Below are 23999 nucleotides of genomic sequence, written 5' to 3'. Positions count from 1 at the left end.
AGAAAGTACAATCGACAGACACAGACAGACAGACAAACTATTCTGTTCTATTCTAGAGATATATAATATAGAAAAATTCAGCTGATCAGATTCAGAGATATTTCTCTACATGTGACATCGGCTCTAAATGGTCTCTATGTACTGTGTGTGTGTGTGTGTGTGTGTGTGTGTGTGTAATGTTTACTGTTCATTTCTGATTTCAAATCAAATCAAGTTGTATTAGTCACATGCGCAAAATACAACAGGTGTAGGTAGCCCTTACAGTGAAATTATTACTTAAGAGCCCCTAACCAACAGGGGGGGTAGCCATTTGACTAGATGTTCAAAAGTCTTATGGCTTGGGGGTAGAAGATGTTTAGAAGCCTCTTGGACCTAGACTTTGTTATTTCACTTTGGTTTATTATCTATTTCACTTGCTTTGGCAATGTAAACATATGTTTCCCATGCCAATAAAGCCCTTTGAATCGAATTGAGAGTGAAACTTGAATCTGATTGGCTATAATGCGTCTGTCTACGCCCATTGTGTTCATCATTGGCTGTTTCGTGAATCCTGCGCGATTCCAACCGTCGGAGTCTGCGCAGTGAACAAAGCGCTGAAATTCAAATCTTGAACAGATGTTTCTTTAAAAAAAAAAAACAGGAACGGAGGCGACTGGTTTGGAGAAACGTCGGTTCATAAACTTTCCGCGTTTGTGGAATTAGGATAGATAAACGATAATTATTTAATATAGCTAAGTCAGTAGATTTGAACAAAGATAAACTATTATTGGAATGGATCCGTTTACCGAGGTGAGTGCACATTTTCTTTATTTTATCTACTATAGCTAATAAATAATGGTTAACATTTGCTAGCTAACGTTAGCTACCATGCCATGGCCAGCTAATGTTAGCTTTCAAAAACTATTTGCTTGTTGCATTAAGATGTTAAACTGGTTTGATAACCACAATACTCAGTGACTGTCATTAAACTACATATTTGTAGCACTGAAATAATGTTGTAAAACCTGCATGCAAGCTGGCGTTAATCGCGTGTTAACTTAGTGGGCGTTAGGTAGCTGTTAACTACCTCGTTCATTTGTTCTTCAACAAAAGGGAATTTAAATATTTTGTTAACTAGCTAAAACTGGCCGATTTCAAATGTATAACCTCAACTGAACGTTGTTGGAAACGTTGCATGTTAGATAGCCAAGTCAGCTGTTTTAGAAGTTACATCTAAACTCTGACACCTTCCATACCGTAGCTCCTGTTCTGAAGGTATTTTTCCTCTTCATAATTATAATGCTGTACGTAACATGCCCGCATAAAGCAGTCGGGTGATTCTTCTTGTCAACAAGCCCCTCCCTTAACGTGCGAGCAGGGAGAGAGAAATCTACAATTCCCTTATTGGGAATGAATGAATGAATGGATTCCATTCTCCCCAGGACAAGTTGGAGCTTGGTATAGTTCCAACCTTTGACTCCTTTAGTCAAAACTACTATGACAAAATTAAGAGTTTGAATATGAATACAGGAATTAATGTTAGTGTTTTCAGTTACACTGTGTGTTTTAACCTTAATTTCCATACAGCAGCTGCATGACAATTTCACTATCAATTTTACCAAATGCACCATGAGGACTAGCTAGATTTCATTTTAAAATTCACCCTGGTTTGGTACTGGTTGTGTTCCATGACAACTCCGATATAGAAGAAGCAGCGGCCATCGGCAGTATACAAAATCCCTCAAATTTCCACTCCAACCAGTAGAAAGGCCTCTGGGGATTTCAAATCCAGTAGCTACAACATGACAGGGGTGGCTCATTCCTAAGGAATGACGACCACTTTAACAAGTTTTCCACACAGCCTGGCCGGGTGAGAGAGCTGTTAAGGGAACTCTGAAACAGGCAGGAATGTGTTGTCTTGCACTGTAGCAGTCAGGGCTCTGGCCCATGGCAATAAATCATGCCTCAGGACTGTTTGCCTTGGACTGGGGGGCCAGCTAGGGTTTTAGTGTACAGATGAGAAGAACAGACATGACATGAGGAGGCCAGGGAGAATAAGGTTCGAGGCAATGACAGCCTTTTATCGCTGCCAGACCCAGTCATTTTTGTTGACCCTGTGATGTGGACGAAAACGTTTTCACTATTTGAAAGCCATAGACCCCCTCCATCCACTGTTCACTATGGGTTCAATAAAATAGAACAGAAAGGAAAACATACTAAAATGGCACCAACTTAAAGGGCAACTCTACCACTTTTCAACCTCATGTTCATTATCTCCAGCACCAAACCAATGTCTACATATGTGAAAACAGTGTGTTTCTGATGATGTGGTTAAAAAGATGAGAAGGTCCTAATCAATGTTTCTCTGTGATATCAGTGTAGAATTTAAACGTAAGAAAGTGATTTTCAAAACCTGCAACTAGTTTCTAGCCAGAGGGAGTGTATTTTCTTGCCCACCACATCACTGCAAATCTGTGTTTGAAAATAACTGTCATTGGGTAGAGCTTTATACAGTGATATTTTTCTAGACATTTGCCACTAAGTTACAGTACCAGTCAATAGTTTGGACACACCTACTCAAGCGGTTTTCTTTATTTTGACTATTTTCTACATTGTAGAATAATAGTGAAGACATCAAAACGATGAAATAACACATGGAATCATGTAGAAACCAGAAGGGTGTTAAACAAATCAAAATATACATAATATTTTAGATTCTTCAAAGTAGCCACCCTTTGCACACTCTTGGCATTCTCTCAACCAGCTTCATCAGGTAGTCACCTGAAATGCATTTCAATTAACAGGTGTGCCTTAAGTTAATTTGTGGATTTTTCCCCCTTAATGCGTTCAAGCCAATCAGTTGTTGTGACAAGGTAGGGGTGGTATAGAGAAGATAGGCAAAATAAGCAAAATAAGCAAAGAGAAATGACAGTCCATCATTACTTTAAGACATGAAGGTCAGTCAATCCGGAACATTTCAAGAACTTCAAGTGCAGTCGCAAAAACCATCAAGCGCTATGATGAAACTTGCTCTCGTGAGGACCGTCACAGGAAAGGAATTCCCAGAGTTACCTCTGCTGCAGAAGATGAGTTCATTAGGTACTAGCCTCAGAAAGCGGCAATTAACTGCACCTCAGATTGCAGACCAAATAAATGCTTCACAGAGTTCAAGTAACAGACACATCAACATCAACTGTTCAGTGTGAATCAGCCTTCATGGTCAAATTGCTGCAAAGAAACCACTACTAAAGGACTCCAGTAAGAAGTGACTTGAAACATAAGCAATAGACACATAGGCAATAGACATTAGACCGGTGGAAATTTGTCCTTTGGTCTGATGAGTCCAAATTTGAGATTTTTGGTTCCAACTGCCGTGTCTTTGTGAGACGCATTTTAGATTCTTCAAAGTAGCTATTATTTGCCTTGATTACAGCTTTGCACACTCTTGGCATTCTCTCAACCAGCTTCACCTGGAATGATTGTCTAACAGTCTTGAAGGAGTTCCCACATATGCTGGGCACTTGTTGGCTGCTTTTCTGTTACTCTGCTGTCCAACTCATCCCAAACCATCTGATGCACTCCTTCTTGGTCAAATAGCCCTTACACGGCCTGGAGGTGTGTTGGGTCATTGTCCTGTTGAAAAACAAATGATAGTCCCACTAAGCGCAAACCAGATGGAATGGCTTATCACCACAGAATGCTGTGTTAGCCATGCTTGTTGTGTGCCTTGAATTCTAAATAAATCAGTGTCACCAGTAAAGCACCCCCACACATCACAATTCCTCCCCCATGCTTCACGGTGGGAACCACACATGCAGAGATTATCCGTTCACCTACTCTGCATCTCACGGCGGTTGCAACCAAAAATCTCAAATTTGGACTCATCAGACCAAAGAACAGAGCCTCTCAGAGCCTGGTTACTCTCTAGGTTTCTTCCTAGGTTCTGGCCTTTCTAGGGAGTTTTCCCTAGCCACCTTGCTTCTACACCTGCATTGCTTGTTGTTTGGGGTTTTAGGCTGGGTTTCTGTATAGCACTTTGTGACATCGGCTGATGAAATAAATGTGATACTCTATGTAGACATAGGGCTGGGCGATGTGGCCTAAACATCTAGATAAAAATAATAAATAAATATAGATTTAAAATTTTTATTTTACTTATGGGCAATCCAAAATATCAAGATTTGTGAAATTTTAAATGTAAAATGCACTGTATTCAAAAAGTCAGCAATAATCTATTAATTCAGGTCTTGTGAAATTATGCCTAGGTTAAGAGTAAGCCTTCCACAACCATACAACCCACTAGTAATTTGTTGCAATAATCACTGATCTGACTTTCAAGTACCCTTTTGTTTACACATTTTTACCAGAACCATGCATAATGGACCAACTTCTTGTAGCAGGCATTATGGAAAATTAACACAGGTCTCATAAACAATCTCTCAAGCAACAGCCCACATGCTTGTGAGTAGCAAGCTGATCTTTATATTTAAAGTATAGCTAACTTGGATCTATTTGCTAGCTAACAAGATAGAACAGTTGAATTGTTATGAACACACCGTTCTGTTAGTCTCCAACTGTTTGAACAGCATGTTAGCCTGTCCACTTTGTTCAGATGTTGACATCAAGTGGCCTACCTTATTTCTCAGAATGAGAATGAGTTGCCAATTCAATTTTATGCTTATTGCACATTTACAAACAGACTAGACAGCTACTATAACAGTCTGTGGCTAAAATGCTTCTAGTTGTATGTTGGACTGAGCATCAGAAACGTAGCATGAATTTTCCAGAATCCGTGTTAATTGATACTCCCGTTTTAGTGCAGTCTGCTCTGGAGGAGTTGGAATTTGAGGATTTGATACATAAAAAGGCTGTTAGTAATGTTAAATTCTCCTTTATTACAGTAAAATGTATTCATGTGTTTGTGTCCATATGACCGATTCTGTTGGACCAATGCAAATAGTGAGTTGAAAGAAGTGATCGTTCATATTTGTTACTGTGAGTGGGATGGGCTTGGTGTGCATGTGTAATTGGGAATATGCTCAGTAACGGTAGATGGGGCGAAGGAGACGAGACCCATAAGACATGAGAACAGACGAACATAAACGCTCATCAAAAATGTTTACAAAATATGGAATATCGCACAAAAACATGCATTAGAATTAATCAAATGAATTTGATATCACCCAGCCCTATGTGGACACTGGTTGGGTGTTGGAGATAATGAATGAGGTTGAAAAGTGGCGGAGTTGCACTTTTACAATGGTGTGGAATGTCCCTCAGGATGTCACTTTTATGTGCTAGTCAATGCTGACTGGACAGTACGGTGGCTACTACTAAGTCCTGTTCTGATTAGATTCAATCAAATTAGAAAATAAGAGAATGCACACAGTGCTCTAAATGTAAATGTTATGTCATAATGAAGTATTGTTTTTCTTCCCTGTTCAGAAACTCCTGGAGAGGACCCGTGCTCGCAGGGAGAACCTGCAGAAGAAAATGGCAGAGAGGTCCACTGCTTCCAACAGACAGATGGCCAAGAGAGCTAGGGAGCCTCTGGCTGAGACCTGCAACAGCCTGGTCACAGAGCCTGTCGTCGACAAAGGTAAGGAAGGCTTTCCTACAAAAAGATCATGCATTTCATGTTGTATCCCTTTGAGAATAAAAGTGTATCAATTATTATTTGCGAGCGCAGTGCTCCCTCTGGTTGCGAAAGTGAATATGGCGTAGATTAGTTTTGTTTTATTTGAAACCCCAGATGGTTCCATTAGCCTTCAGGAAGTGGTTGAACTTCCTGACCTGCATGTGCAGAGCTTTCCATACAGGAAGCTTGACTGTTAAAACTGCTCAGAGAATGATCTGATCAAATCAGAGTGGGATGTGTCTAGTCTTGCAGCTTTCCCGGTGCTGTGTACAAAAATAGACAAAATGGTGACGTTTCAGATTGTCTGTATATCAAATACTTATATTCATTTTATGGATTGGAAATCTTCCAGTGTGTGAACTTAACTGGTGATGTTTCTTACTTGTCCCCCAGGCCCCCAACATTCCACCAAGCACTCTCCCTCCAAGCGGAGTCGTTCAGGTGAACTTGACAAGCCCACCATTATTGGTGAGGAGAACAGGGAGCCTGCAATGCCTCCTCGCAACCTGACCCCTACTCTGTCAGATCCCCAGACTGACCGGAAGCCCCCAACGGGCCCAGCCAGCATTCTCTCTGCCTCTTCTCTAGAGAGGGTGGATGTCTGCCCTGCTCTTCCCGTTCCTGAACCAGAGCCCATGGTGGCAACACGGCTTGTCCCAGAGCAGGTCAGGGCCACGGAGGTAGAGCGCCCTGCCCCAAAACCAGAGAAGTTGGCTGTAAGTGCTGCTCCACAGAGTACCAGGGATGTGGAGGTGGTGCCTACTAGCACAGTTCTTCAGAGGAACAGAGAAGAGCAGAGGGAGGCTCCCACCTCCTCCACCCCTGCTGCCATGAAGTCTCGCCTGGCCAGACTAGCTGAACAGAGGCATTACTGGGACTCTGAAGGTAAGGAGCATGATCTTTTGACTAACTTGATCATTTCATTTGTACATGCAGCACCTGCTAAACCATTTATAGATGACCTGGAAAAACATTTTTTTTATGCAACTTCTAATATCAGTTTTGAATTATACTACAACAATCATACTAAACAGTGTTTTGGGCTAACAAATTTGAATATCTATGTTTTTCCTTCCAAGGTACCTCTGAGGTTCCAGACATCCCAGCAACTCTGTCCCCAGTGAAGAACCAGACCCAGCCGAGGCAGGCCGTAGCCCCAGTCCCCACACCCGTCCATGCTGCTGCGTCCTCAGAGGCCCCTGTAGGCAGGAAGGGTCGGCTGGCCAACCTCGCAGCCACCATTGGGTCCTGGGAGGATGACCTCAGCCACGCGGCCCCTCGCAGCAGCAGAGACAATGCACAAGAGAAGCCTGGTAGTGTCAGTAACGCCACCCCTGCTTGGAGGAGAGAGGCTGGTGCTGGAGCCAAACCCACCTCTGCTGCTGCAGACCGTCCACAAATGACTCAGTCATCAAACAGAAAGCCTGCTCTGGATTGCAACCAGGTGAGTCACCAATCAATCAAATGTATTTATAAAGCCCTTTTTACTTCAACCGATGTCACAAAGTGCTATACAGGAACCCAGCCTAAAACCCCAAACAGAAAGCAATGCCGATTTAGAAGCACGGTGGCTTGGAAAAACTCCCTAGAAAGGCAGGAACCTAGAGAGGAACCAGGCTCTGAGGGGTGGCCAGTCCTCTTCTGGCCGTGCCGGGTGGAGATTATAACAGAACATGGCCAAGATGTTCAAATGTTCATAGATGACCAGCAGGGTCAAATAATAATAATCACAGTGGTTGTAGAGGGTGCAACAGGTCAGCACCTCAGGAGTTCATGTCAGTTGGCTTTTCATAGCCGATCATTGAGTTTGAGACAACGGGTGCGGTAGAGAGAGAGAGTCGAAAACAGCAAGTCCAGGAAAAGGTAGCACGTCCGGTGAATGGGTCAGGGTTCCATAGCCGCAGGCAGAACAGTGAAAACTGGAGCAGCAGCACGACCAGGTGGACTGGGGACAGCCAGGAGTCATCAGGCAGTCCTGAGGCATGGTCCTAGGGCTGACAGATTTTTTTTTCTCACACCAAATAAGATGGGAGAAATACTCCAGATATAACAGACTGACCCTAGCCCCCTGATGCGTAAATACAACAGTTGACTTAGTCACTAATCATAATGTTCCTAACTGTATGTCAATATGTCAATGCATGGGAGAAACTGATTCTATACAGCCATTTTGAAATTGAAATATAAGAAATGAAGATATGTATTGGTGATGCTTTGCAAGAAAGCGGTGTGCAATAACTTATTTTAAATAGTTATGTTTCAACGCACATGCACAGGACTTTGAGATTTACTGAACAGTTTGGTTAATTATTTCCCTCTTGCATTTCTTCAGCAGCCTGTCCACTCTCCAGTCAAGTCCACCAGAGCATTTCCCCCCAGCCCTCAGAAGACTGAAGTACCTGAAGCCAGACCAGCTCTACGGACAGGCAGAGGTCTCCCCTCTCCTGTATCCAATCCCCAAAGGAGTTACCAGGGGAGAGCCTCAGCCTTCACCCCCAGCCCCGAGAAAGGTGCTCTCTCCTCAGCCTCACCTGTGCCTCAGAGCCCCCTGAAGAACCAGGCCCTGTTCCGAGCCATGGAGATCAACGGTAGCCCCGAGAAGCCAGAGCTCCCCACACAGCCCTCTACCATAGGGCCCACTGGACCCTCTGTCCTGCAGACCAGGGAGAGGTTCACCAAGGAGACCACCCCGGCCACTCCCCTGCAGCAGAGAGGCACAGCTGGAGCAACTGGACCATCTGTCCTGCAGACCAGGGAGAGGTTCACAAAGGAGACCACCCTGGCCACTCCCCTGCAGCAGAGAGGCACAGCTGGAGCAACTGGACCATCTGTCCTGCAGACCAGGGAGAGGTTCACCAAGGAGACCACCCCGGCCACTCCCCTGCAGCAGAGAGGCACAGCTGGAGCAACTGGAACTCCAGGTGAGCGAGAATTAGCACTCAACTTAGCTTTGTTGTGTTTCCTACGCTAAAGTCGACAGCTTATTAGGATGTTCTGAAATATCAGATGTTTTAATATGTCCACTTCCATTGTCCTCCAAGAGTTACTGAATATTTTCTATTCTATTTCCAGCAGATGTCAAGTCGTTCATGGAGCGTTTTGGGGAGAGGTGCCAGGAGCGTTCTGGCCTGAGTTCCCCTGCTACCTGCCATGGAGCAGCCACTCGTAACCCAAACATAGTGAACCCGTCTGGGGCAGACCTGGCTGGTCGTACCCCTGTAGTGAGCCAGTCTGTGACCCCCAACACCAGGCTGGTGCAGGAGAGGCTGAGAGGTGCCCAGGCTGCCAACACTGCCACCACTGCCCTTACACAGAAACATAAACTGGTATGTACAGTTCACTTTATTTACCTAGACCATCTACCTTAATGTCTTTAGTTTTGCCTTTGTATAGCACTTAGGTGTTTATTTTTGTAATAAATAGCTTATTTAATTTTTAAATTAAGTATTACATTTATGACATTTGTTTTGTGACCAGACTGATGGAAAGTAGTCCTTTTCTTGTTCTTTATTGCAGGAGCGTGAGTCAGAACTGGCTCAGATTCGTAACCGTTTCCAGAAAGGGAACAACATTTGGAAGAACAAGGAGGAGGTGGCAGACACCAAGAAACTCACACAGGCCAAGGTTGGTGGGGAAGTATATTTCTTTCGATCCCGCTTGGACAAAACTTAATATCTGCAGACTGGTGTATGATGGATGACTGCAAAGCACTTATGAAGGAAATGTTATTGAGCCTGTAATAATTTCTCTCAGGATCTGATTGAGCATCTTGAGGAGAGAGGGCCTGTTGTCTCTAAGCCTGATGAGCCAACAACTTCCACTCTGGATAGCCTGAATGCTGCACCCAAGAAACCTTCTGAGGAAGAAACACAGGAGGAAGAATCGGGTACTGTATTTACTGAGTACACTACTTGATCATACTGACTTGGCTTTCTTAAGATTACACTGATCATAGAGGTCTTTGGATGCTTTATTCGGAAATTTTCGGTCATTAACAAACTTAATCAGAGCAGTCCCCCTTATAGTTTAAGTGATGGCCTCACGGTAACATTCCACTCACTATTGTCTCACTGCAGATGAAGAAGAGAGTCATGAGATGGAGATGAAAGTGGACCCGTCCAACAACTCTGAGATCAACAACTTTGATGGGTTCCATGACCAGATTGAGGAGCTGAGTGGTGAGGAGGGTGAAGGAGAAGAGGAGGAAGATAAACTGAACATCTCCTCGATGTCCATCCTGGCCCCCTTCTCTGAGTCGGTGGCTGCTGTGATCAAGAGCCCAGTAAGGAAGATGATGGTGAGTTACAGTACAAAGCTGGAAACCAAATGGGGGGGGGGGGGAATGCTAAGCATACAAAGTATAATAATCTTTCAGCTATTTAATGTATTGGACTGCTTTTGAATGGAAGCGTGTCATATTTTGTTTGTGCCCATGGACTAATGTCATGGCTAATAATGACATTTTTGGGCCAACCTAATACATCTTTATGTATATCCCTGCCCAGACGTCGACCCCAGCCAGTTCATTCAACGCTAAGAGCCAGACTCCTGACATTGTTTCCAGACCCAGTAAGTTCCAAAGGGCTCGCTTGCTCCGGGCTGGGTCATCAGACAGCCTAGAGACAGACGAACATGAGGACCACAACCTGCCCTACAGGTAACCAACCACTCAACGCCACATATCCTAACTGGTGCCTTACTGACTTGATGGTATCTCTACTGTAACTGTCTGAGTTTCACCCCTTCAAATGATACGTCAACTACTTTTTTTATTTGTCACTTTAGTTTCACTGAGTTCAAGATAACGACCCCTAACTATTTTCTCTTAGGTCGTTCAGACTCTTGTATCCAATTAACACTCTGATACTCTTTCTTCTAGTATTGATGCGTACAGGTCGACCAGGATCAAGGAGAGTACCGAGAGGCCCTGTGTGAAGCAGGTCATCGTGAAGGAAGACGTGTCTCGGAGAGCAGCAGAGGAGCCCAGGAGCCAAGGACACACCAGCATCAAACAGAAGATGAAGGTAAAGGCACGACAGACCGGTCGTGACAACAGACTGCTCCAAAACCGACATAAAAAAGCCAGGGGCTGGCAGAATCATGTTGTGGGGGTGCTTTGCTGCAGGAGGGACTGGTGCATTTCACAAAATAGATTGCATCATGAGGCAGAAAAATGACGTGTATATATTGAAGCAACATCTCAAGACATGAGTCATGAAGTTCAAGCTTGCTCGCAAATGGGTCTTCCAAATGGACAATGACCCCAAGCATACTTCCACAGTTGTGGCAAAATAGCTTAAGGACAACAAGGTCAAGGTATTGGAGTGGCCATCACAAAGCCCTGACCTCAATCCCATAGAACATTTGTGGGCAGAACTGAAAAAGCGTGTGCGAGCAAGGAGGCCTACAAACCTGACTTAGTTACACCAGCTCTGTCAGGAGGAATGGGCCAAAATTCACCCAACTTATTGTGGGAAGCTTGTTGAAGGCTACCCGAAACATTTTACCCAAGTTAAACAATTTAAAGGCAATGCTACCAAATACTTATTGAGTGTATGTAAACTTCTGACCCACTGGGAATGTGATGAAAGAAATAAAAGCTGAAATTGTTCTCTACTATTATTCTGACATTTCACATTCTTAAAATGAAGAGGTGATCTTAACTGACCTAAGACAGGGAATTTTTACTTGAATTAAATGTCAGAAATTGTCAAACTAAGTTTAACTGTATTTGGCTACGGTGTATTTAAACATCCGACGTCAACTGTAGGTGTTCCTTTTGTCAAGATGGGAAAGGGCAGCGTTGAGTGCAATAGAGATTGCATCATCTGTTGGGGGGCTATGCAAATTGGATTTGGGTCTAGGGATTCTGGGATGATGCCTACAGACGTGAGTGCTACTGGTCGGTAGTCATTTAGGCAGGTTACCTTTGTGTTCTTGGGCACAGGGACTGTGGTGGTCTTCTTGAAACGTGTAGGTATTACAGACTCTGCCATGGACAGGTTGAAAATGTCAGTGAAGACACTTGCCAGTCGGTCACCGCATACTCGGAGTACACATCCTGGTAATACGTCTGGCTCTGCGGCCTTGTGAATGTTGACCTGTTTAAAGGTCTTACTCACATCGGCTACCGTTAGCGTGATCACTTAAGAGAGAATCTCAGAGGTGGCCCTGTCATATTGTTGGGAATAGTAAGGGATGTAGTAGTAGAGTATAAAATGTCATTCTGTACAAAAACAGACTTCATAGATTCAAGGTGTAAGTGCTCTGAGTGCAAAATATGTTACTACTTATAAGTACATCCCTTGGGATCTATTCCCCCTCATTCCATGTTGGTTCTTCTGACCACCGATGTTGATTTCCTCGTGACCAATAAGATTTTTCTTTCTGATTGATTACTTGTAGGTTCTGACCTATGAGATGAACCTGCAGCAGACTGTGATCAGCCAGGCCAGCCAAGCCTTGAACTGCTGTACTGATGAGGAGCATGGGAAAGGCTCGCATGTGGAGGCAGAGGCTGAGCGGCTGCTGCTCATAGCCAGTGAGTTCCCTTCCGCCCCTACAACATCGGTGCCCACACTTACAGCCAATCCCAATTTGCTCCATACCCCTTGGGGATGGGCTTTTATATCTTAAGATTATCGACATGCATTTCGCATAAACACTGCTTTCTGTTTTCTTCAGTCTTTCTTATGTTTTTTTCTTGTCACCCTCCAGCGGAGAAGCGGGGGGCACTGAAGGCTGAGTTGGACCGTCTGAAGGGAGAGGGTCCTAGCAGTCATAGGAGGGGGCAGGGTGGGGACATGGGGGTATCCGCCTCCAAGGGATCCATCTCTCTCCTGGAGCTACGATTGCCCCTCAAGGCTGACTTTGTCTGCTCCGCTGCTAGCAAGCCAGGTAGAGAACCAACAATTGTTACTTAATTATCTCTTCTAACCACCTTTTTAATTTTTGTTGGTGAATGATGTATGTCTTTAGTGTGCAACGTGCCTTCAACCAAATTGCCTTTGTGGACAATACAGTTATATTGATCTCCTGTTTTCTACATTGTACTGTCTGATACAAGTACATTGTTCAATCCAATTGTAATATACATCATGTATAGTGTTAGACTGAACTCATGACATTTTCCACTTTATGTATGTGTTTATTCCAGAGTGTTCCAGCCATTACTTCTTCATCATGATCCGTGCTGGAGCTGAGAATACAGTTGCTACTCCCCTAGCCAGCACAAGTAGCGCTATCAGTGGAGACGCAATCACCTTCTCTACCAAGTTCACCATGTGAGTTAAACTGCACCGATTCTCTCTGAAATTCTGTAGAATAGTACCACTGTCATGTTCTAATGCCTTTCTCGCTCTCTTCCATTTTAGGCCTGACGTCTCTAACGACTTTGCAATTGATATTGAGGTTTACTGCCTGGTGAGTTTTTGCTGCTTTTTGTAAATGAAAATGTGATGATTGTTATTGTTTGAGGAGGACTCTGACTGAGCTGAGATATTACTCACTCTAACCCTGGTTATTTCTTCAGGTACAGAAGCGTGAGTTGAACCCTGACAAGAGGAAGAAGCCCAGCAAGTCAAAGGTGTGATTTAATCAAATATAGTGTAACAAACTGTACAATTCAGTTTATTGAATATTTGAACTGGGAATAGTCTTATTTCCTTCTAGTTTCTACTTGAATACAGTGCAATTGCTATGTATCAGAATATGCATTTAGACCATTGCATTTACAGATATGTTTAAACCACATCCTGTCTCTAAGATGAGATTTGGTGGAGCCGTGTTCACGAGGCCCATGAGTTGTGCTTGGCAGTAGGGACTCATTTTAAAAACCCCACTCACCTTTTGGTGTGGGTGTACTGTAATTTTACTGCTCGGTAGTAGAACAGCTAGCTGTAGGCATACCTGGGCCTACTGTTTCCCAACACACATTAGGCTCCACGTTCCATTCCAACACACAGTGAAGGGTCTCTTTTTGAAAGGCTTTGTTCACAGCTCTCCATGGCAGGGTTGGCTTAGTCAGTGTTTTGAATTACCCATTCATTCACTTGTCTATGTCCTGATGTAACCATTCTGAAACGGAATCACCTTTTCTCTTTCTAGGCCATCACTCCCAAGAGGTTCCTTTCTGTAAGCTTTCATTCTTACCCTCCTTCTCTAATACTGCCTTCTGGTCATATACAGAATGTTTGTTTGAACACTTATCCTATCTGTTTGGTAGGAATGATCACCACATGGAAAATGTAGAAATTCATTATACTATTATTCTGTTACTGTTGTCATATATGATGTATGCAGTATGTAAAGTCAGCGATCTTGTAAATTATTCTAAACATGCCTCCTCTTCATAACCTCTCTTTGCCCCTGTAGAAGAGCAGTTTGACTCCAGGTAAGGATACTTTTTAAATAACTGCTGCTGTTGGATAATGTTAATTTTTCTACTTGCAGTAATTGTGATGTGTGGTTCAGTTGAAAATTCTAGTTAATTTTGCAAGTCTCGATGTGACAAATGTAGCTTAAACAAAAAATCATCTCTCTTTGCAGTGGTGGCTAGTCCCGGGGGCCCTAATACTGTCCGCACCAGTAACTTTGTCCTGGTCGGGTCTCACAAGCTGACTCTTGCCTCAATTGGGAAAAACAAGTTCCTATTGGAGAAGGTAAAATCCGAAGACTTTTGTAACATTTTAACTTTTCTGTTCTGACTCTTCACTTCCATCTCTATCCTGAATTCACCCTCTATTTCCACTTAGGCTGACCTCTGCTGTGTCTCTGCACATAATACCAGCTGTCCAGGGTAATCGTAGGGTAGGGGGTAACATTTGTACAAGTTAGAACTGACAGTCCTGATAGAGGCCGGAACAGGGAGGCTGGCCTCCAAATCTGAAACACAACACACACACAGTCTTTGTTCTCCCACCTGCACTGTCTGTGTGCTGCCTGCCCGCCTCGGACGCTTATTTACTCACGCACTCTCCTTGTTTCTCTCTTTTAGATCAAATATGAAGGCATTGAGAGAGCGCTTCTTAGAGACATGTTTCACAGCAAGGTTGCTACTCCATCCATGACCACTTTAATATTTTGGGGTGTGTGTGGTGGTTTGTGACAAAAGAATCTGCTTCTGTTGTGGCACTAACATTTCTAACCTCAATCTACAAGTTGGTTGGTATTGTCGTGAGGAAAGTAAGTTGTGCTGGATGTCTTTTGTATGTTTTTTTTTTATGGGTGTTTCAGGCACAGTGTCCAGTTAAGTTCTCACCATCCAGCCAATTGACTCTTATTAGAAGACAACAGGCTTGCAATTCTGCCTAAAACCTCATTAACCCCATCTGTCCTGTCACCCAGCATTTTGTGGAGGTGTTTGTTTTTCAGCTGAGGCCTGTGTTACATGTCCTGTGTAATCTGTTCCAGGTGCCTTTCCTGTGCCCCATGGAGGGCCATATCTACCTGAAGATGCAGTGTGAGGTGGGCTCCCTGGTGGAGGAGAGAGGCTTCCTGGTGAGTACACGAATGCATCAGATGCAGTGTAAACATAGCCTAAACAGATTTACAGATCACCCATGCCCTCAGGTTGTCAGACTAACATTTTGTTATTTAGAGGGGAGACGTATGAGATTTCACGTTTACTTAATCTGTTTTTTGTTTTACAGACTATGTTTGAGGATGTGAGTGGATTCGGAGCATGGCACAGGAGATGGTGTGTCCTGTCAGGATACTGTATCTCCTACTGGACCTACCCTGATGATGAGAAACGCAAGGTAGGAGGATGTTGAAGCCAACTATTGGAGTTTAGTTTTGAATGATGAGCCCTGTGAGTCTTAATTTTTCAATACCGTAGGACCGGTGGGAATAGGCATTCGGGTTTTGTGGTTATTGTTGACGGTTTTAATGTACCAGTATGTCAATTCATGTTGCTACCAATTAGAGTAGCTTTTTATGTATTTTAATTGTCATTTACATTTCTTTGGGTGGGTTCATGTCTTTCTAGAACCCAATGGGTCGCATCAACTTGGCCAACTGCATCAGTCGTAAGGTGGAGCCAGCCAACCGAGAGTTCTGTGCCAGGCCCAACACCTTCGAGCTGATCACTGTCCGGCCTCAGAGAGAGAACGACAGAGAGACGCTCGTCAGCCAGTGTAAAAACACCATGTGTGTCACCAAGTAAGTCACTGGTCGAAGTTGCTATAGTACCCTGTGTTGTTTTGTAGGCAAATACCTTGTGTGGAGGAGTTATTTGAAGTCTTGAAGATTGATGGCTGATTTTATGACATTTGACACACTGAAGCTCAAGTTTTCTATTTTCTGTACTCTACTCCCTGAAGTGAGCACTTGATTTCCCCCCCCCCCCCCCCAGATTAAAAAACAATTGGATGTGTGTATGCAGTGTTTAGTGTTACCATATTTCTTAAACCAATCCAATGCCTTTAAATCATTCAGGGAAGTGACTTGGGTCTCTGAAACGCATAATGACTCTTCCCGTGTACCTGCAGGAACTGGCTGTGTGCTGACACAAAGGACGAGAGGAACCTGTGGATGCAGAAGCTCAACCAGATCCTGGTGGACCTGCGCATGTGGCAGCCAGACTCCTGCCACAGGCCTGTGTGAGAGCACAGCTCCCCCGCCTGGACTAGAGGGCTAATAACACCCTGCATGGTTATGGGTCTCGCATATGGACTGTCACAATCAGTGACACTTACGATGACTAAGTGCAATACAGTATTCAAGTTATTAAATAGGATTTACATGTGTATTATATTTTTAGATGCTTTAGTGGACAGTCAAGACAGTTTAAGTCAGGGATGGGCAACTGGGGGGCCCCCATTCTCCAACTCATTCTGGGTCTCATCCAGCCACATTTTAATTTACAAGACATTTTGAGAAATCTGCCGGACCCATATGTATTGGGTGCGTAATCTGATTATGGTGTCCACCCACAGTGCTCAGAATGACAAATCACATTTTGTTTATGGTAATTCATATTAACAGACCATTCAAGTCAGATACAACGATGTGCGGTCCTGATTCTGATGGCCACTTTGAAGATGTTAGAATAAGTGTCTACATTTATCTTTCCTCGGCCAACAACATGAGCAACGGACAGCAAAACCACTAGCTATGTTAATCTGCTATCCTTCATAGTAGAAAAGTTAACCTATTTTATTGGTCAGCTTGTTGAGAAATAGCCTATTCCAAATAGACTCTGAGACTGTTATGGGAAGATGGCGCCCAAATTCATACAATCAGTAGGTCTAGGCTACATTTAAAAAATTACCTTAAAGCAATGAATCTGAAACAACCAATCCAAACGTTTAGCTTAATGTTGATAAACTATGATCCCATGGCGCTTGCAATGCCAGGGTTGTGGGTTCAATTCCCACATGGGACCAGTGCGAAAATATATGCACTCACTACTGTAAGTCCTACTGAATATGAGCGTCTGCTAAATGACAATTGTATTGACATTATAAGCTATGTGCACATGTTTGTTCCATAGTACAGTTAGTGGGAAAACACCAAAAGGGCACTGCACCTGCAAGCAGTTTCATGTGATCGATGAAAATATCTGTTAGACATTTAAAAAGAGGAGATCTAATAGGCTAGGTTCAGGTTTCAAACAATTAAGTATATGTTTTCAAAATGCATAGCCTACTGCCTCCAAAGTGGTGTGACGCGCTGATGAAGCCTGCCTTCTGTTGCCATTTGAGATGCTGCAGCAGCTCTCACTGTCTGACATATTTTCCGCTCTGTCTGCATGCTTTAGGTGTGTGATAAATAAGATGCATGAAGAATGTACTGTAGCCTATGCATGCGCCAATAAATTCCACTAAATGAGGCAAATGAACCTATAGACCTATAAGCATAAGTCAAATGTATTTCCATCAATGAATAGTCCCCCCCAAAAAAAATCACAAAGGGATCCCCCTGGACAATTTGCAGGTGCAACTTTTATATCGGCTTTTCTATTTACTGGTCTCAACTTACCGTTGAGAGATGAAAAAAAATGAAATTTGGTTGTGCATCAGCAGTTTCTGTTAAAGCAGTCACTCAATTATCCCATGGTAAGTTAGTCATGGTCAAATTACAGATTGGGGGGCCCCATTTAGATATTTTGTTACTCAGATATATTAACTGCAAATACTCCTCTCCGCCGCCTGGCAAAATGTGTAGAATTGCAGCAAACTTGCTTTAAAACTGACATTTTCTTTGTGCTCCATAGCAAACTGCAGAACATGTTCTCCCAAACGTACTTTTCTTCTCTCCGCTGTCAAGGGGGGGGGGCGTTTAAAAATATTTTTCTCAAGGTCACTGCATGTGTGGTTATGGATGTGGGTACTCAGACCCACAAGCCACTGGAGCCCCTCATGATGGGTTAAGATTTTGTAGCCCCCACCCTTATCAACGTTGCCTATCCCTGGTTTAAGTTGTGAGAGAAATATCAGTAAAGCCATACTTGTGTAGATATTTCAGTATTGACTAGGGCTGCTGGTGCTTTTACACAGTCCACACTGACCCTGTATTTTATACGCATGTCCAAAGTTTTGGGAGGCCATACCCTCAAATATTTGAGAGAATTGAGAAAGTAGGATTTTGGTTGTCTATGCTTATACTCCCACGATGCAGCTTGCTGACAAGATATGGCTTCATACGTTGACTTTGTTTTGTCTGATTTAATGTTTTGAATCAATATTTAACTTGATGTGTCACAACCAATTCTAGAATTGTCTGCGTCGGTGCCAAGGTTATGCACCAGAATGTTGTGTGTTTTTTGTGATTCCCTTTTTTCTTCCTTTGCAATCTTAGCTAACCTTATATTTATCATGTGGTGCACTGTGGGTAGAAACTTCTGAGCTGTCGAGACTACCGAACAAAAAAGCCTTTAATATTGTTTGTATTTGTCAATGTTTTCTATTTTTGTGTCCAGGTTTTAAAGGGTTACAGTTAAACAGGGGGTGTGGATCTGCAGGTATTGGTATAGTATACCACCATTCTATTGTAATGGATAACTTTGACAGTTGAGATTATTGCAAATCCTTTTTTGTATGAGCAGATTTCTATTCTCATTTTAGTATAGCTAGCTCTACACTAAGTTGAAAGCTTATTCTCAGTTCAAGTTTTAAGCATGTGCTTGGAGGACTGAAGATGCTACTTACGCTTGTGATTTTACAGTGATGTTTTGGGGAGGATAATATGCCTTATCTACCCATTAATTAGTGCACAAAATGTTAATTATTCTCCAAATGTTGACAGGTCTATCATATCCCCTGATCTGTCCTGTCTAAATGCCAGTCTTTCATTTGAACAACAAGCACTCCAAAGATTCATTGAATGTACTGGTATTTCTAAAATGAGACTTAAATAAATGCCAGCTTTAACCAAAATAGTTGGTTTTCTTTCAAGCTGATCAGAGTTGCAGTTTCATGTTCTTTAGGGTACTTTTTCTTTTTTTTAGACCATGTAGAAGAGCATGTCAATATAAAATAGGCTATTAAGGGTGAGAAACTTTACATTTTTCTGTGTTTACTTGCCTGGAACCATGTACAATTTAACCAAATAGAATGGCTAAATTTAAACTGCATGTCCTCGATAGAATAAAGCCGAAACCACACAGATTCAGTAAACGGTGTCGACATTTGCGTGAGATTAGAGCGCATTAATTCACACACTGCTTAGCTTAAGCCATGTGGAATATGTGGACACCCCTTTTTTAAATGTGTGGATTTGGCTATTTCAGACACAAACGTTGGCAGTAGAATGGCCTTACTGAAAGCTCAGTGACTTTCAACATGTCACCTCTGTAGAATGCCACCTTTCCAACAAGTCAGTTCGTTACATTTCTGCCCTGCTCGAGCTGCCCCGGTCAACTGTAAGTGCTGTTATTGTGAATTGGAAATGTCTAGGAGCAACAACGGCTCAGCCCCGACGTGGTAGGACACACAACTTCCAGAACGGGACCGGCGAGTGCTGAAGCGCTTAATGCGTAAAAATCGCCTGTCCTCTGTTGCAACACACACCACGAGTTCCAAACTGCCTCTGGAAGCAACATCCGCACAAGAACTGTTCAGCCGGAGCTTCATGAACTAGGTTTCCATGGCAGAGCAGACGCGCACAAGCCTAAGGTCACCATGTGCAATGCCAAGCATTGGCTGGAGTGGTGTAAAGCTTGCCTCCCATTGGACTTTGGGGCAGTGGAAATGCGTTCTCTGGAGTGATGAATAGCGCTTCATCTGTCAGTCCAACTGAAGAATATGAGTTTGGCGGATGCCGGGAGAATGCTATCGGCCCAAATGCATTTTACCAACTACATTTTGGTGAAAGGAATAATGGTTTGGGCTAAGCCCTATAGTTCCAGTGAAAGGAAACCGTAACGCAAGAAATGCATAGTGACAGAATTCAGAACATGGCCTGTTCTTAGTGTTCTCCCTGTACACCCACACAGACAGTATAGTGAAAAAGGCGCTACAACGACTCTTCAACCTCAGGATGAAGAAATGTGGCTTGTCACCTAAAAGCCTCACAAACTTTTACAGATGCACAATTGAGAGCATCCTGTTGGGCTGTATCACCGCCTGGTACGGCAACTGCACCGCTCTCAAACGCAGACTAACAATAACGAGGCTATATACAGGGGGCACCGGTACCGAGTCAGTGTGCGGGGTACAGGTTGAGGTCATTTGTACATGTAGGTGGTGTTGTCGTGACTATGCATAGGTAACAAACGGCAAGTAGCAGCAGTGTGCAAAAGGGAGGGGTGGGGGATCCATGTAAATAGTCTATTGCCGATTTTAATGAATTGTTCAGCCAACTTATGGTTTAGGGGTAGACGCTGTTGAGGAGCCTTTTGGTCCTAGACTTGACGCTCTGGTACCGCTTGCCGTGAGGTAGCAGAGAGAACAGTCTATAACTTGGGTGACTGGAGTATGACAATTCTATAGGCTTTCCTCCGACACCGCCTACAACATAGGTCCTGGATGGCAGGAAGCTTGGGCCCCAGTGATGTATTGGGCTGTTCACACTACCCTCTGTAGCACCTTACGGTCAGATGCCGAGCAGTTGCCATACAAGGAGGTGATGCAACCGGTCAGGATGCTCTCGATGGTGCAGCTGTAGAACCTTTTGAGGATCTGGGGACCCATGCCAAATCTTTCAGTCTCCTGAGGGGGAAAAGGTTTTGTCATGCCCTCATCACGACTGTCTTGGTATGTTTGGACCATGATAGTTTGTTGGTGATTTGGACACCAAGGAACTTGACTCTCGACCCGCTCCACTACAGCCCCGTCGATGTTATTGGGGGCATGTTCGGCCCGCCTTTTCCTGTAGTCCACGATCAGATCCTTTGTCTTGCTCACATTGAGGGAGAGGTTGTTGTCCTGGCACCACACTGCCAGTTCTCTGACCACCTCCCTATAGGCCGTATCATCGTTGTCGGTTATCAGGCCCACTACTGTTGTGTTGTCAGCAAACTTAATGATGGTGTTGGAGTCGTGTTTGTCCACGCAGTCGTGGGTGAACAGGGAATACAGGAGGGGACTAAGTACACACCCCTGGGGGGCCCCAATGTTAAGGATCAGCGTGGCAGATGTGTTGTTGCCTACTCTTGTCACCTGGGGGCTGCCCTTCAGGAAGTCCAGGATCCAGTTGCAGGAGGTGTTTAGCTTAGTGATGAGCTTCGTGGGCACAATGGTGTTGAACGCTGAGGTCAATCAACAGCATTCTCACATGGGTGTTCCTTTTGTCCAGGTGAGAGAGAGCGGTGTGGAGTGCGTTTTAAAATTGTCATCTGTTGGGGTGTTATGTGAATTGGAGTGGGTCTAGGGTGTCCGGGAGGATGCTGTTGATCTGAGCCATGACCAGACTTTCAAAGCACTAAATGGCTACTGACGTGAGTGCCACGGGGCGGTAATCATTTAGGCAGGTTACCTTCGCTTCCTTGGGCACAGTGACTATGGTGGTCTGCTTGAAACATGTAGGTATTACAGAGTCTGTCAGGGAGAGGTTGAAAATGTCACTTGAAGACACTTGCTCGCATGCTTTGAGTACAAGTCCTGGTAATCCCTCTGGCCCAGCGGCTATGTGAATGTTGACCTGTTTAAAAGTTTTGTTCACATTGGCTCCGAGAGCGTTATCACAGTCATCCAGAACAGCAGGTGCTCTCGTGCATGATTCAGTGTTGCTTGCCTCGAAGCGAGCATAAAAGGCATTTAGCTCATCTGGTAGGCTCACGTCACTGGGCAGCTCGCATCTGGCTTTCCCTTTTGTAGTCCGTAATAGTTTTCAATCCCTACCACATCCGGCGAGCGTTGGAGCTGATGTTGTAGGATTCAATCTTAATCCTGTATTGACGCTTCGCTTGTTTGATCAAATCAAATCAAATTTATTTATATAGCCCTTCATACATCAGCTGATATCTCAAAGTGCTGTACAGAAACCCAGCCTAAAACCCCAAACAGCAAGCAATGCAGGTGTAGAAGCACGGTGGCTAGGAAAAACTCCCTAGAAAGGCCAATACCTAGGAAGAAACCTAGAGAGGAACCAGGCTATGTGGGGTGGCCAGTCCTCTTCTGGCTGTGCCGGGTGGAGATTATAACAGAACATGGTCAAGATGTTCAATGTTCATAAATGACCAGCATGGTCGAATAATAATAAGGCAGAACAGTTGAAACTAGAGCAGCAGCACAGTCAGGTGGAAGTTGAAACTGGAGCAGCAGCATGGCCAGGTAGACTGGGGACAGCAAGGAGTCATCATGTCAGGTAGTCCTGGGGCATGGTCCTAGGGCTCAGGTCCTCCGAGAGAGAGAAAGAAAGAGAGAAGGAGAGAATTAGAGAACGCACACTTAGATTCACACAGGACACCGAATAGGACAGGAGAAGTACTCCAGATATAACAAACTGACCCCAGCCCCCCGACACATAAACTACTGCAGCATAAATACTGGAGGCTGAGACAGGAGGGGTCAGGAGACACTGTGGCCCCATCCGAGGACACCCCCGGACAGGGCCAAACAGGAAGGATATAACCCCACCCACTTTGCCAAAGCACAGCCCCCACACCACTAGAGGGATATCTTCAACCACCAACTTACCATCCTGAGACAAGGCTGAGTATAGCCCACAAAGATCTCCGCCACGGCACAACCCAAGGGGGGGGAGAGCCAACCCAGACAGGATGACCACAACAGTGAATCAACCCACTCAGGTGACGCACCCCCTCCAGGGACGGCATGAGAGAGCCCCAGCAAGCCAGTGACTCAGCCCCTGTAATAGGGTTAGAGGCAGAGAATCCCAGTGGAAAGAGGGGAACCGGCCAGGCAGAGATAGCAAGGGCGGTTCGTTGCTCCAGAGCCTTTCCGTTCACCTTCCCACCCCTGGGCCAGACTACACTCAATCATATGACCCACTGAAGAGATGAGTCTTGATGGTTCATCGGAGGACTTAGCGGGATTTCTTATAAACGTCCAGATTAGTGTCCCGCTCCTTGAAAGCGGCAGCTCTAGCCTATAGCTAAATGCGGATGTTGCCTGTAATCCATGCCTTCTGGTTGGGATATGTACGTACAGCCACTGTGGGGACGACGTCATTGACACACTTATTGAAGCCGATGACTGAGGTGGTGTATTCCTCAATGACATTGGATGATTCGTGGAACATATTCCAGTCTGCTAGCAAAACAGTCCTCTAATGTAGCATCCGCGTCATCTGACCACTTCCGTATTGAGCGAGTCACTGGTACTTCCTGCTTTAGTTTTTGCTTGTAAGCAGGAATCAGGAGGATAGAATTATGGTCAGATTTGCCAAATGGAGGGTGGGGGAGCGCTTTATGCATCTCTGTGTGTGGAGTAAAGGTGGTCTAGGATTTTTTCCCCCTGGTTACACATGTGACATGCTGGTAAAAAATAGTTGAAACTGATTTAAGTTTGCCTGCATTAAAGTCCCCGGCCACTAGGAGCGCTTTTTTTCCCTTTGCTTTTGGCATTATAGAATTGCTTGAGGGTGGTCTTAGTGCCAGCTTTGCGGTGGTAAATAGATGGCTACAAATAATACTGATACTCTCTTCGTAGATAGTGTGGTCTACAGCTTATTATAAGGTACTCTCTCAGGTGAGCAATACCTCAAGACTTTAATATTAGACATCGCGCACCAGCTGTTATTGACAAAGACACACACCCCCACCCCTCGTCTTACCGGAGGTAGCATCTCTGTTCTGCCGGTGCATGGAAAATACCGCAAGCTCTATATTGTCTATCTTCGTTCAGCCACATCTCGGTGAAACATAAGATGGTACAGTTTTTTATTATTTACCTTTTATTTAACTAGGCAAGTCAGTTAAGAACAAATTCTTATTTTCAATGACGGCCTAGGAACAGTGGGTTAACTGCCTGTTCAG

At 44.2% G+C, this 23999-nt stretch overlaps 1 protein-coding gene across 6 annotated transcripts; it reads left to right on the top strand.

Annotated features, from left to right (window-relative positions):
• Positions 1 to 587: 587 nt before the first annotated feature.
• Positions 588 to 19016, top strand: LOC109907368 (anillin). 6 transcript variants are annotated; one of them, XM_031793408.1, is made up of 25 exons: positions 588 to 789; positions 5425 to 5578; positions 6011 to 6502; positions 6697 to 7061; positions 7950 to 8297; positions 8478 to 8538; positions 8690 to 8943; positions 9134 to 9241; positions 9371 to 9503; positions 9694 to 9914; positions 10123 to 10274; positions 10497 to 10641; positions 12023 to 12158; positions 12335 to 12514; positions 12774 to 12900; positions 12991 to 13039; positions 13149 to 13202; positions 13724 to 13750; positions 13991 to 14009; positions 14165 to 14277; positions 14613 to 14666; positions 15029 to 15115; positions 15268 to 15375; positions 15606 to 15778; positions 16108 to 19016. In XM_031793408.1, the coding sequence occupies exons 1-25, from the start codon at positions 772 to 774 to the stop codon at positions 16220 to 16222; spliced, it is 3693 nt and encodes a 1230-aa protein (XP_031649268.1). In that variant the 5' UTR covers positions 588 to 771; the 3' UTR covers positions 16223 to 19016. The 6 variants fall into 6 exon arrangements, with proteins under 6 accessions (XP_031649268.1, XP_020360887.1, XP_020360886.1 ...); XM_020505298.2 differs by having other exon boundaries at positions 7953 to 8538; XM_020505297.2 differs by having other exon boundaries at positions 7950 to 8538; positions 8693 to 8943.
• The last annotated feature ends 4983 nt before the right edge of the window (positions 19017 to 23999 follow it).

The sequence above is a fragment of the Oncorhynchus kisutch genome, linkage group LG17 (assembly GCF_002021735.2).
Source record: "Oncorhynchus kisutch isolate 150728-3 linkage group LG17, Okis_V2, whole genome shotgun sequence".
Lineage (NCBI taxonomy): Eukaryota > Metazoa > Chordata > Actinopteri > Salmoniformes > Salmonidae > Oncorhynchus > Oncorhynchus kisutch.
Note: the sequence above shows the minus strand (reverse complement) of the source record. Positions and strands in the feature narration are given on the sequence as shown.